Raw genomic sequence first — 14,148 nt, 5'->3', positions numbered from 1 at the left:
GCACATATTCATTACATTATTTTTTTAAAATTAAAAATACTTTCATTAAAAGAACATGACAACCATTTTCAGCCAATGATGACTTGACATCCACCCACCAATCTAATCTAGCACAGTTCTCTGTAGCTCCATGGTGGGCTACATTGTAAGTCATTGTAAGACACACTCACTTCCATTTCTGTGGGACTATTAAACTGGCCTTTTAGAGCAGGAAGTTATGGCTGTTCATCCCTAAAGGTGTAATCATGCAGGTTAAAATTACTCTGCATTTCCTGTATGAATCAGTGTGGTGCAGAGAATGCATGAATCATGGCCTCTACATTGTCTGGCTGACAAAACCAGGGACTACTTTTCCACGTAATGTAGATTCTTATTAGCCTTCCGCTATTTTTGGTGAATATTTTCTTCGTTCAGTAAAATTGCTGTTATTTCTTATGATTGGCTGTTTGTGAATTGCTGAAACAGAAGCCCAGAATTAATTTCTTATGTTTTATTTTTCAAGGTAAAATGTTGTATGCTTGCCATGAATACAGTTGCACGGTTTTGCATTTATTATTTAATAATCATTTTTATTTCTTTCTCCCCTGAGAGACGCTCTGTCTCCCTCTTTCTTTCTCTCTCCACCACCCACCCCCCCCCTCTCTCATTTATAATGAATGAGTGGATTTGCTCAGTATGCCTGTTGTTCATGTGATGTCAGAGGTTTGTCGTGGTGGATTAGGTCCACAGCCTGAACCTGACTCCAACTTCCTCACATACCATTTACACACACAAGTGTGCACACGCAGACACACGCGCACACACACACACGTAAATACACCTGCATGCCGTATGTGCGCTTAATGCACAAGTGTGCTATATACCACTGCCTGGGGTTATTGTGAATAATTCATGACCTCGAAGTCTGTCTCTCTCACCCACACACACACACACACACACATGCCAACAGCCGCTTAAATGCACCAAGTGTGTATCCTCATTTTATTTTATTTTTCAAGTGGCCCTAACATTCCAGTACTCACACAGTGTTAACAGTCATACTTTGGGTCAGCTCGACTTCACCGTAATGGAACTGTTACTTTTTTAATTAAGCTCTTGTAAGCCGGGGCCAGCTACGTATTGTCTTGTGCGCAGCTGGGAAAGTCTCATTTCTGGCCTCCAGTATTATGCAATGTCTCTTAGTCATGGGAGACGCTTTGCTAAGGCCACGGCTATACACAAAAGTGGGTGCACGGCTTGTAAAATCATTGTAATTCAGGCTCTTTCTTTTCCTATTTCTTTTCTTTTTTGGCCCATTGGAATTTAACACACTCCAATTTCCTCTCTCTCACTCTCTTCTCTTTTATTTCCCTTGATTAATTCATTTCTTTTCTTCAGTACCAGTGCTCTGTGGGACTCTGTTGAAACAGTCAATAGCGAGATTTTTGGCTTGTAAAACTAATTTAATCCTGGCTTACTTTACTCTATTAATGTAGGGGTAATCAAAAGGTCATGTGAGCATATGTTAGTGGTTATAATGAGGAAAATAACAAATAATGTAAACAAAAATCAATTAAATAGCCCATTCTTTTTTACAATCTACACACCACTCTCGTGTAGAGTTTTGTGGAATTATATTCTTATCTCACCCGAGTAATATTTTCCCGCTGCTCAGTCCTTTCCAGTGAATGATAGCCTGTGTGTTAGTGTGCTAACGTGTAGGCCCCCAAGATAAATGGTTGTTTTGGAGGCAGAAATCCCATCTCGCACAATACACATACATTGACCTGCTTTTTCTTCACATCCCCAGCTGAAATCTAATGGATATGTGTTCTGTGTGTGCACGCATGCACGGTCCTATTAATTCATGTTTTATCACGTGAAGACATGCGACCGTTCAGCCTTCTCTTACAGGTACGTTGACTGTTAGTTGTTGAATCAACTTTAGACACCTGAAATGATCGTAAAAGAGGCTATGAACTTTACAACCCCATGCGCTCTGTTGAAATGGTAATGTACAAATATCCACTGTTATATTTGTCGCTGCTGTATCACAGACTCTTTTTATCAGTCGGCTGGCGAGTGCTTAGTGAGAGTGGCCTGGTTCCAATCAGACCAGGTGGTAAATCTGCCTGTCAGCCAGACACAGAGGACCGTGGTTACGTTGGTTAGGTCCATGGTGTGCGTAGAGGGCTAAAGGGGGTGAGATCCACGGCGGTGATGGAAACCAGCATGTGTCTTCCTTCAGGATACACCGGGTAAATAAAGGTTCTAAGTTATTGCTTTGCATATCTGTTCTGAGTTCATTCGAGCGCTGGGTCCAGACCCGTCGCATTAGCGTCTGCCTCTTCTTCTTCACTAGTTTGAGTCCAAAGCCAAACAGGAAGGACCCCGTCTACATGAATTACAGTTAAACAGATAACACGCACTGGTTGATATCGTGGCTGTTCGCAGAACAATCTGAACAAATGAGATGATGAAAGGTGGTTCCTCTCAGGAAAAGAGTGTGGAGCAGTGGAAGAATTGTGCAATCATGGCAGCTCCTAATGCAAGCTGAATCATCTGAGATGATGGTTTTTTTTGCACAAGTTGATGAAGTGCATTTACATGGTGTTTCTTTTCCCATCAGTTGAAAATCGAGGTGTCAAAAATTCTGAGCTCGTATTACTGAGAGGAGGCTAGTCTCATCCATGAGAAAGAATGCGCTGTAATTCTTAGATATCCCGCAAAATAACTCATTCACATAATTGTGGACAGGAAATAAGTGAATGGGTCCAACAATCTGCTATCTGTCTCCTTGTCAAACAAAAAGTATACACAATTTTTTCAATAACAATTTCTGCAAAACGAACTAATTTTTTGGCGAACCATTCTTAAATGTCAAAAGTTGGATGGTTGCCTTAACCTTTGTGTTAAGTTTCCTTTTCACAGTTTGTTTAAAAAAGGCCTTTATGCATGAGTGCGGCTGGTGGTAAAACCCACACATAATGTCCCTTTTTGTAAATTATCACCTGAATTGTTGTTTATATCTGTTCAATGTTAAGTTTTTTTTTTATAAATCTTTAGAGTTTAGTTAGAATTACCCTCCTAGTAGTTGTCTAATCCTTAGGGAGGATCAACTTCAGAAGCAAAACAAGCTCCTCAAACTGTTTGCTTGGCTTCCTGGCAAAGTAATATCCAAACACAAAGTTCCTTGCTCTGGAGAAGTTTACAAGAGTTTCCACCGTTTAAACTATAAAGTGGTAAGGCACAGGCTTCCTTTTGAAGACATGGCTCTTTGAGAACTGAGAATGTTTACCCTCCCAACAACATATTCTCTCTGCCTCCTCATTCTATTATATTCTATATAGTATAGTAACACGTACAATTTTACTAGTGATGCCTGCTCCTTGTAAGGCTTTTGTTATTTAAAAAATGAATACGATACTAAATCCATTTAAATGTATTAAAAATGCATTCGCCCACATTAGTACCTTTCCGTGACTTTATAGGCCTGGTTTCCTGTAATTATTACAATGTACTATTACTAAGGCTGTCGCATTCATGTAGTCGCTGTGTGAACACACGTTGACGGTTTTACCACATAATGGCTTTGAGAGTGAGAAGCTTTTAGCTGTGGTTTCTTAAATAATACTGTAAAATGATTAGTAAAATTAGTTAAAACTGTGTTTGAGCTTCATTGCTCTCCAGCGCTTTCCAGAGAAGGCTGGAATGTGCAAATGCACATGTGTGCACACACATATTACTGTAACTAAACTTACAGATGTTTTCATTTTTCTACAGTTAAGACTGGACCCTTATTACAGCAGCAATATCTGTATGATTTGTGGGAATGAGAACAGAAACAGCTTCTGAGGTGAATTCAAGTCAGAATATTATGCTAAAGTATTCAGAAAGGATAAATAAAATCCCTTCTCTGTTTTACTCAACTCAGCAAAGTGGTACACAGCATCCATTTTCACAACTTCATTTATTCAATCAGTTGATTATTTTACTATTATCTACTATCTGTTGGAAACCCGTAGGTCTCAGTCACGTTTTTAAATTAAAGTATTGATAGCCTAGTGTTTGTGTGATTTAGACATTACTGCATGTCATAGCCTTTCCCTTACAAACCTCACACCTCAGTCATGTGACAAGGAAGACAAGTGAGCAGCGATCGAGAGAGGGACGCAGAGACTGTGGCACAGGTGCACACCCTGGCACAGTGTGTCAACCAGCCAAGACAGAAAAGGACAAACAAACATCCGCACACACAAAGTCTCACAAATGTTTGGATACACACAGCCGCTGTGTAAACAATTTCACAAATTAACATATAAAGTGGAAAAGGTCCGCATAGGCACCAACAAACAAACTTCCAAACTAACATTGACTGCTGACTGCCGACTTCAGTTGACTCCATCAACAGTCTCCATCAACAGTTCAGTGCTATTAGCTTGATGGTATTAGCTATTACCATCAAGCTACATTTGAATGCTAACAACACACATACAAAGACCAATTCATTAATCTCATTTGTCCGGTTCAGTGGGTGGTTAATTCAACACTATGGTAGAACACACAGTCTTTCTCTTTCTCTCTCACACACACATACACACACATGTAGCAGGCATTGTTTCCATACATGCTAATGGTTTCCTCTGGCTTTATGAATATTTACCACGCCTGGAGGGTGCAGCATCACTACATGCATGTCACACCTGTGTGTGTGTGTGTGTGTGTGTGTGTGTGTGTGTGTGTACATGAGCACCCTCCACTGCCCCAATGTGAAAGGGGTGTTGGTGGATCCCAGCGTGAGTGCTGCCGAGGTGACCGGCACACACACACACACACACACACCTCTCTCTGCCCGGGCCTTGTCAGTCGCTCTCCAGTTATGCAGACGAGGAGGAGAAGTCAGAGCAGCAAAACTCAATTAAATCCTCTAGCACACCATTCACCGAAGGAAGGAGGAGGTCGACACACGAGTCAGCAGGCGGACAAAGAGGTCTTAATTGATCTTTACCGACCCTCGTCGCTCTTTTTTCACCTTTATTACAACTAAAAAGGATATTACGGTATGTCCTGAGTGTGGCTGCTCCTCTGTGTGGTACCGGTGGAGTCTTATTTTACGGCCTTTATACCGTGGTTTAAAGTCAGGCGCAATTAAGTGAGTCATTTCAGAAATGCTTTTAACAAGAAATTGAAGAGCTTACCTTTTCCCTCAACACAATGACTAATTTCAACTATCTAGTGTCTGCTGGTGCACATGCCAGTTGGATGGACCTCTGCACAGACAACTCATGTAGAGCTGTATCCAATGATTAAAGGCAGCTCTCTATGGCCCAACTGCCCATTCATCCATTGAGCTGAATTTGCCCCCACCAAACCTCAGGGGCCCCATTTCAGAACCACCTCTGGGCCCAGTCGCCGCCTGTCCCCTAAACCAAGCTGCACCTTCCTAGGAAGTAGGCCGCATTAAGAATGACCTCTTTGGGGTTGTTTTTTAAATGAGTGTACGAAGGGTTGAGAGTTGTAAAAAAGAAGTTAAAAAAAGAAGACATGTCACTAGGGTAATTTCTGAGTACAGACGGCTTTTAGCACACACCACTTAGCAACAAGGGCAATGTGCAGCCTGACACATTTAACTTTCTGGGAAGACAGGAACAAGTTGATGTGTGATGCAAGTTAAAGCTGTGGATTTGCCTCTGAGCCATCCTGAGCACTAGTTAATTTTAGATGATGGGATGATGTTGAAGAGGGTGGGGGGGTAGGCATCTGCTCACAATGATGGAAACTGCTTTTAAACACTGCATAAAGAAGGAATAATGCGGAAAAATATTATTTAGAAGGATGGATGATCCAAGAAGGAATGCTGGGGTCATTGCTTATTTTCTCTGGGAGGCGGTTACATGGTCGGCCCTTTTCTCATTTCCATCCATCCAACACAATTTTCTTTATGTGTGATCAATGAGAGCTTTTCTGAGGTGATTCTTCATAGACTCAAGGTCCTTTCACTTGGCTTTTCTCTCCACCAGTGGACTTTGTTTGATCTGAAACGCATTTGGGCCAAGAGACTTACAAATCGGAATCTCATTACAGCGAGTATTCCTTACGGGAAAATGAATCGCCACTAGAAAGGGAATACGAGATCTGTAATTGAGTGCTGTATTTCTATTAATGGACTGTAGTAGCTGTGAATCTTTGCCTGTCAGCTTTAAGTAGACTAGGCTTGCCATTTCCTTTGTACATCAAAGAGCAGACGTATTTTCCGGCTTGCATTGTGTTGCTTTTCAATTTGACCTGAATGTTGTAGAATCTCGTTCAATTCAATTATGTATGCAACCTGTGACAAGAGTATGCAGCCTCGCAGGTAGGACAGTCTTTGGATGTAATGGGACGTTAGTTTGAAGGGGTGGGAAACAGTGGTGCAGAAGATCTCGTTGTCCTCCAAATAGTTCCAGACAGCTGGTACGTCCTACCTGACACAGCACTCACAGCAACAGAGATCAGCTGTCCATGGATCCCCAACCCGGACATTTAGTCACTGCTATGTGTGAATCAAAGCAAAGAGAGTTGGTGTCAAAGCGCGCAGCAACTCAACCCAAAAGATCTGAAGTCCTACTGCGGGAATTTGCACCACCGCTGAGCCGTTCCTGTTAACTTCACTCTGACTGCCCACAGATCTCTCCCTGCTCTTTTCGCTCTGACAGGCTGGATTCATCCAGACTGCTTGTGTCCCTAATTGCTCTCACAAACAGCAACATGCCCGCCAACTCTAACTACCTGCGTGACAGGGCACTGCACATGAGCCCTCCTGCTGTGCTTTGTCTCTTTCTATGTTCAGTTGGTCTCTCCGATAAGCACTCAAAACGTGATTGAAATCTTACCTCTGGATGAAAAGACATCCTTTCTCTCTCCTCAGTATGACAGATGACATTTGCGGAAAAAACAGGGCATACTGTGTTTTTATTTTGTGGGCTTGGGAGAGGATGATGAATAAATGCATAATACATCTGTGCTGTCATTCCTCTCTTCCTGCTCCACCTATCGCTCTTCATGTCAGACCCGGTTGGTCCTGTGAGTTGCTCTGATCTTAGTGGGAATTGTCAGGTATGGACGACAGCAAAGTGACATGTTGACGCCGGCTTCTCGGTGACACATGAAGCAGCTCTTTTGTTAAATGGGGTTGACAACCCAAATAAGAATTGTTTACATGCAAACAAGTGCCAGCAGGTCTGCAGATGCTGTTACGTGATATTGCAAATAATGAGGGGCTTTTAAAAAAACATTTGTTCCAAAAGGATGTATTGTCAAAAGAACATTTCCCATCTGACTTCTCCACCTTTTTATATCCAACTCATTCTCAATCACAGGAGAGATCATTTACAGTTGATGACATTTTGAATATAAAGATGGGGAAATGCCAGCCTCCTCTAGAGGTAAAAATGCAAACAACCTTTTAGTGGTCATATTCTATGATCATCAACAGGACAAAGGTCAAATCACAGTAAACATTTGTGAGACTCCATCGGCACCGCATTTCTTCCCCTCTGCCCCCTCCCTCGAATGGAAAGATGTTCTCACCTTAATTGTAAACGTACTATTCTGCATGCAAATACCACCCCCCCCTACCTCCTCGCCTACTCCCGACCTCCTTCCCCCACTCCCCCACGGTTTTTCAATTAAGATCCAGACAGAGATAGAAGATCTCAAAGGGAGCACTATGGTGGGCCTCTGCTCCAGACATATAGGAGGATGGGGGGTTATTGAGTGGCCACGACCCCACAGCAGCCTCACCTCACTGGGGTATAGCAGATCTCAGCCAGGCCTCTTCTACCCAATCACGTCCTGATCCCACTCAGTAGAGGTGTCCCTGAATAGAAAAGTCATTGAAATGAAGGTTTGACAGTGAGTGTGTGTGTGTGTGTGGGGGGGGGGGGGGGGGGGAGAGGAGGAGGACTGTGATCTCAGTCTTATTATAATGATAGCCCCTAGAAATAGAACTCCCTCCTGATGTAGACTATTTTAAAATACATATTTCATTAGATACTCGTTAGATTAAAGGGTTTTCTTTTCTAATGACCCTGCATCATAATACTTCCTTTCTCCCCTATGAACTGCAGCTCGCTCAGCCCAGATGCCGACCCTGACGGCTCGTTCCAGAGGGAGGGCTTCGCCCGTCAGAGCATGTCCGAGAAACGCACCAAACAATATGAAAATGCCGCTGAGCTGGAGATCATCAAGACGCGCAAGTCCAAGAGCATGGATCTGGGTATGCTTTACACAAAAATACACATTGAGAGTGTGATTAAAGGAACTGTGCATTCTTAATACTCCTTAAGACCCTTTTCACCAACTTAAAATGTAGAGGTTATGATTAGGGTTTTTCAACCATTTGGACAGTCAGGCTACTTCTTTTTCAACGTTTTCTAGTCTTTATGCTAAGCTAAGTTATCTAGGAGTAGTTAATTATGCATCATAGTTATTATCAGTGAGTCATTTTCTATACCGCTTATCCATAGAGCGGGTGCAGGGAATGGAGTCAATCCCAGCTAACATCAGGGGACACCCTGGACTGGTCGCCAGTCTGAGGCAGGGCTGACAACTATTAACACTCACACACACAGGCAATTACAAATCACCAATTAACCTAAACCCAAGAGGATGTTTTTGAACTGCCTTAGGGAGCCACAGACACGGGGAGACTTAAACTCCACACAGAACGGCCTGTGTGGGGATCCTGTGTACCAAAAGGTTGGCCTGTGATGAATGTTTACAAGAGAGAGCCTGGGTCAAGTGGGACTGACTAAAATGTGGGTTTGTTTACAGTAAAACTTCTATGATTGTTGGATCACTCCTCTGTGGACATCCCAAAGTGATAATGGAATAGATCTCCCTTTGACCTGTGACTCCTCAAGCATTCAACGTCTCCCACTTTCTTTCCGGCTGTCTCCTTAAAGGCATTATACTGGGGAAATGGACACTTTTTCAGTGCTGTCCATCCATCACCACACCTCTTTTTGCCTTTCCGATGTGGAGGATGAGTAAAACACAATAAAGAAAAGAACATGGCTTTGTTAGTGAGTGCCTCAGACACACAGACTGTATCGAAAGAAGAAGACCGTCAGAGTCCAGAGTGTCCAACTGAGACTGAAGCATACGCTGCCTTCTCTCGCATCGCTGGCTAATCATAACAGATAAAGGCCAACCGCATTCCTCACGGAGCCCAGAGACCTGTAAAACTCTCAGACTCTTCCACAGGCTGGTGCATGTAGGAGCCACTGCCCTCAGCTCTGTGGGGTCCACCTTCCCTGTGGCAGCCCTACCCTTTGTCCACCCTCAAAGCCTTCATGCAAAGTAAACCCGTTGAACTTTCAGCCTATAGTGCTGCTGAGGAGAAAGACGATACTATCACTGAGCAATTAGCTGAGTATAAACATATTTTCCATTATGTACTTAGTGTCAAATAAAAGTATAATTGGATATAACTGAGCGTAGAATGGACGGGATGCTGAGATCGCTCCACGATGGCAGCGATAATGCTCATCTTATCAGTGAGTTTAATCAAAAAAGCTTTTTAATTGTTCCAAGTGGCATTAGCATTTGTTTGTGAATTTGATTAGTTCTACTGAAACAGCAGTTTGTTTATTACAGAAGACACAAGTTCATTTACTCAAAAGACAAGGCCTCTCTATGCAAATAACCAGACTTACCAACAGTTTACAAATCTCTATTATTGTTCTATGTCTGAGTTCTCATGATCATTGTCTACTATTAGAGTTTATTCAAAATCACAATCCCTTCTCGTGGGCCTCTATGGAGTTTGTGCAATATTCTGCTGACAGAATTCCTTGCCAATATAAAGTCATACTCCATCAGTGAAAAGACCATAGTGTTCAGATGTGCTCCACACATACTGTATTAACTGTAGTAGCTGACATAGGTTACTATAGCAGAAATGTTTCAGTCGGTCCATGGAGCACCAGCTCTCGTGTGTTTAAAATACACAGCAGGATTCGGCACATATCTGGTGTCACATGCTTTCGGTTTATCTGAAAGGCACACACTGCTACAAATGAAATTATTACTTCAAAGCCACACAATGGAAATTGGCCTATGGGTAATGTATAACAGGGTTTTAAATTAAATGAGCCGAAGAATATACAATACATTATTTATCCCCAAGCCTTTTCATTGCTGCACTGACATTGAGGTTTGCCTGCACAAGGGGACGTGGCCAGTGTACACTTTCCTATCTACTTTCTATTACCACTTCAATAAAGCTCTGGCTTGCAAGCTACACTGACTAAACGGTTAACAGACTCAACAACACTATGCCCTACCAACTTTCATTTGGTCCTGTCACTAGGTATTTCACATCAGGAGATGGATTTCATGACATCATTGTTGAAATGGGCTAAACTGGTCAGACACGCTGCAGTTCAATACTATTTAAGGAACAAGATTGAACTGGCTAAGAAAAGGGAAGTAAGAGGCTCAAGGTGCCACAACTTGCAGTAATACAGTAGCACATGCCAGACATTGTTTAAGGCTCTTGATGGACAGGCCCTTGTACAGAGTCGAATATTCTTCTCTACTTATGCAAAGGCACTAACCACCATTGCTTATTTACACTATTTAATATCAGCAGATCGGATTAACTGCAGCACGAGAACCAACCAGCTCAATACTTTCACCAATATTACATTGGACCTCACAACGATTCAGCAGGCTCTGGGTCAATAATAGAGATTGGAAACGCGGGGCCTGTACTTCTCCATAATCAGCTCATACCCAACCATTACTAGCCTTGTTATCCTGGCACCTTTGTATGCATATGGAGGAGAGAGTTGTTCGAGGTAATTGCAGCATGATCTAAAAAGGGTTTTCATATCGCTGAAAGGCGAGTTACACAGCGTTGAATAGCGTTTTGGCAACTAATGTGGGAACCTGTGCCATTGAACTCATTCTGCAGAGCAAATGATTTAAGAAAACCCTGGTTAATCCAGGAGTTGTGTCGGGCTGGAAGAAGCCAGACATTGGAGTGGCATTTGCAATGGAGACATTCACTGCCAATTGGCCTCTTCAGCTCGCCTGCAATTGATCCATCATAATCAGGCTGATCTCCGGTTGGAGCGTGTTGGAGTACATCCGCCCTGTGACATCAACGAGAGGATGTGATTTCTGCGAGAACTTATTGGAAACTGATGTGCTTTTTTCTCGTTGTGTACAACGATATTTGAAACAATATATGATGCGTGGCATACCCTTCCATGAAATGTATGTGACAATACATTTATACGGAAATATAACACAATTTTCTTTTGTTCAAAACAAATATTAAGTGACTAGAGGAGCCAAGGTCCAAAAAATAGTAAAAGAGAGACCAGCACTTGGAGCTCGGTCAAGCCTGCAGTTGCCGATCCCTTTGGGTTGCCAGGCTTCAGACAGCTTCTGCATTTCAATAACTAAGTTCACTTGGCGAGCTAGTAACAGGTTTACATATAGCTCTCTGCTGCTTTGATAAAACGGCACAATCACAGGACGGTGATTGAGGTGTTAGTCAGTCAGGCTAATGGTGCTTCTTGTGGGACACAGCGTACAGAGGACGTCCTCTGATGGGGGCCAACGATCCACGACCGGCAGGGAAATAGGAGCCGGTTCGACCCAGGGATGCCACACTTCCACTAGGATACCTGGACATGGCCTTTCCCCCAACCACCTTGGAGGCTATTTTAAACATAATTACCCTTTTACCGCCCTGCTTAAAGCCCTGGCTCTCTGAATAAATTATGTGTAATGGAGTCCCTGTCTGTACACAGATCTTTACATGCAAGAGCCTGTGCTGAATAATGGCGGGGGAGCATAGTTTTAGCAGCTCTAATTATACAATGGGCTCGTGTTCCTGTAATAACCGCTGCTGATTTATTCATGGAGTTTGCGATACCTCCCCTTTAACGTTTAATGGCAATGGATCGTCTCCAATTAAATGTCCTTGCCCTTAATCTGGCTAAGGAACACAATACGCCGGCCTTGACACAATTCCAGGTGCACTCTCCCCGTATTTGCTTTGATTGTATTTTCTTTTTTGTGTATTTCATTTTGATGATTTTCATTTGTCCTCCGGACGTGTGGGGAGTGATAAACTTGTGTCTGCACGCGATGGGGGACTATGTATTTTCATCCCTCTGAATAAGAGTGAGATGAGGAGCAGTGCACCGAGGCTCCTGTTGTGTGATACGAATCATATAATAGACTGGCATACAGAGAGCTGTCAGTCAAACTCTCCCAGGAGAGTCGCGAATGCTTCTGGTGAAAACAAAGGCAGGTTTGCAGGTAACCGCCGTCTATGGGCAAACTCCCTCTTTTTGCCTTGCTCACCCGTTCTCTTTGTCTCTCCGCTCCTCAGTTGTGCGCCACGACAACTAGAAACATTGGTGACGGGGGCCGTGGTGTGGAATACCGAGTGGGAGGATTGTTCCCTGTGCCCGATTGCAGCAGATGTCATTTGTGTTTCCTTGAACTGGTATCTGGTGCGGCTCTAACTTGCAGTCCTATTGTGTCAAACATGCATAATGGCTACTGCGGGTCCACTGTTGGCAGGCGTTAAGCATAAGCTTTTGAAAAACAGAAATTTACATGGCGCTTGTTCTGGATTGATAGAATTTTATCCACAAATGAAGAATGACTACATGTTCCTGCTACCCTGCATCTGCCCCTGCGTTTCCTCATAATGTCTTTCCTCTTTATGCTGTCCTCTCTGATGAGATTACTCCTTCTGGACAAATGAATTACATGATTTTTAGTTGCATTCACTTAGTCTTGCAAGTCTTTTCGTGTTTTCCTGGCATTACAATTTGTCATGTTAATCACAACTGGTCCACCACGAAGCAGTAAAATGATTCTCTGGTCGTGCAACCAGAGAGCTTTTTACCCCCTAGATATTTGTATCACATAGTAAAGTTTCATTTTACTGTCTAACGCAGCCTAAAGGCTCTTCCCACTAAATGGGATGCAGCATTATAGGATTGGTGTTCATTTATTTTGAATGGCACTTCCAGGATTGAGTTTAGGTTCTCTTGGGATATGGCGATTGTATTAACAAGATCACAAAGGAAGGGAAAGATTCTGCATTTAAGACATAATGGTGCATTTACCAGTTTGGAAACCCAACACCACAAGGCAACGGCTGACCTTTTAGCCTTTTATCAGACTCCAGATCTATGGCCACTATGGATGATAAAGAAACAGTAAAGGTGCACTGCTTGCAAATGTAGCAGAAATAGGTTTACCCTTTTGACCCTGAACATCCTGGAAGTAGCATTAGCAATGTTCAGCGTCCTTAAAACTACAAGAGGATTGAAATGAGAAATCAATTTCTGTTCTTCCTTACGTGGCCTCTGCAAGGAGCTTCCGAGGTGCTCTGGGTTTGAACTGTGAAACTCAGATAGCCCGTTAATCACATGTAAGCTTCTGCAAGTTTGCTTGGTTAAGGAATCAGAACAGTTTACCCTCTTCCTTTTTAAGCCCCTAACTCACTCACACCCAGCTTTTGCTACCTTTTGTATCGACCCATATGTTTCTCCTCGTTCTGCCTCTGTTACTTATACCCTAGAACAAATCTATTTCAGAGGGGAGTACTCCAAACAGTCACAAAGTCTTTTCTTTCAATGATGGAGGTTTGTTTTCTTTACCTAATCCATGTTTGGCTTTGCCGCCCTCCATCCAAAGATCCACTGTGACGGCCCGCCAGTGGTGGGTCACGCCACATTTAGGCCACTTTAAACACGTGGATGATCTTGTGGACGGTAACTTACATTAAAGTGTGTGAATGTCAGGAGTCTGTGTCTTATGTGACTTATGCGGAGTACCACACACATGCAAACATATACACCTACATGTGTGTGTTCTATTCCGTGAGGGACGCTAGAGCAAAATGTGCAATGTAAAGCCAACAGGATGAGCCACAGGAGCTGTTTATTTACACCACACTGCTGTTTCCACAGAGGAAACACACACTCTCTGCCTGTGGAGGGTCTATTTGTTCCACGGGGAGTCGTAAACTTACAATGCGGCTCTGTCCAGACTCCAACGACATGTGCTGCGCCCTCAGAGAGTCGGCGAGGCCACTGCAGTAATTGAATCAACAGTTTATCCATTATTACTGATAGTTTCCTCTGCAGA

At 43.1% G+C, this 14,148-nt stretch overlaps 1 protein-coding gene across 3 annotated transcripts in view; it reads left to right on the top strand.

The window, feature by feature from the left end:
- Positions 1-14,148, top strand: part of pard3aa (par-3 family cell polarity regulator alpha, a) — a 281,463-nt gene that overhangs the window by 166,925 nt on the left and 100,390 nt on the right. For all 3 annotated transcript variants that reach the window (XM_037455958.2, XM_062559226.1, XM_037455956.2), the window contains one exon: positions 8,088-8,236. In XM_037455958.2, the coding sequence (XP_037311855.2) occupies positions 8,088-8,236 (149 nt within the window). The remainder of the gene's footprint in view (positions 1-8,087; positions 8,237-14,148) is intronic.

The sequence above is a fragment of the Pungitius pungitius genome, chromosome 19, assembly GCF_949316345.1.
Source record: "Pungitius pungitius chromosome 19, fPunPun2.1, whole genome shotgun sequence".
Taxonomy (NCBI): domain Eukaryota; kingdom Metazoa; phylum Chordata; class Actinopteri; order Perciformes; family Gasterosteidae; genus Pungitius; species Pungitius pungitius.
Note: the sequence above shows the minus strand (reverse complement) of the source record. Positions and strands in the feature narration are given on the sequence as shown.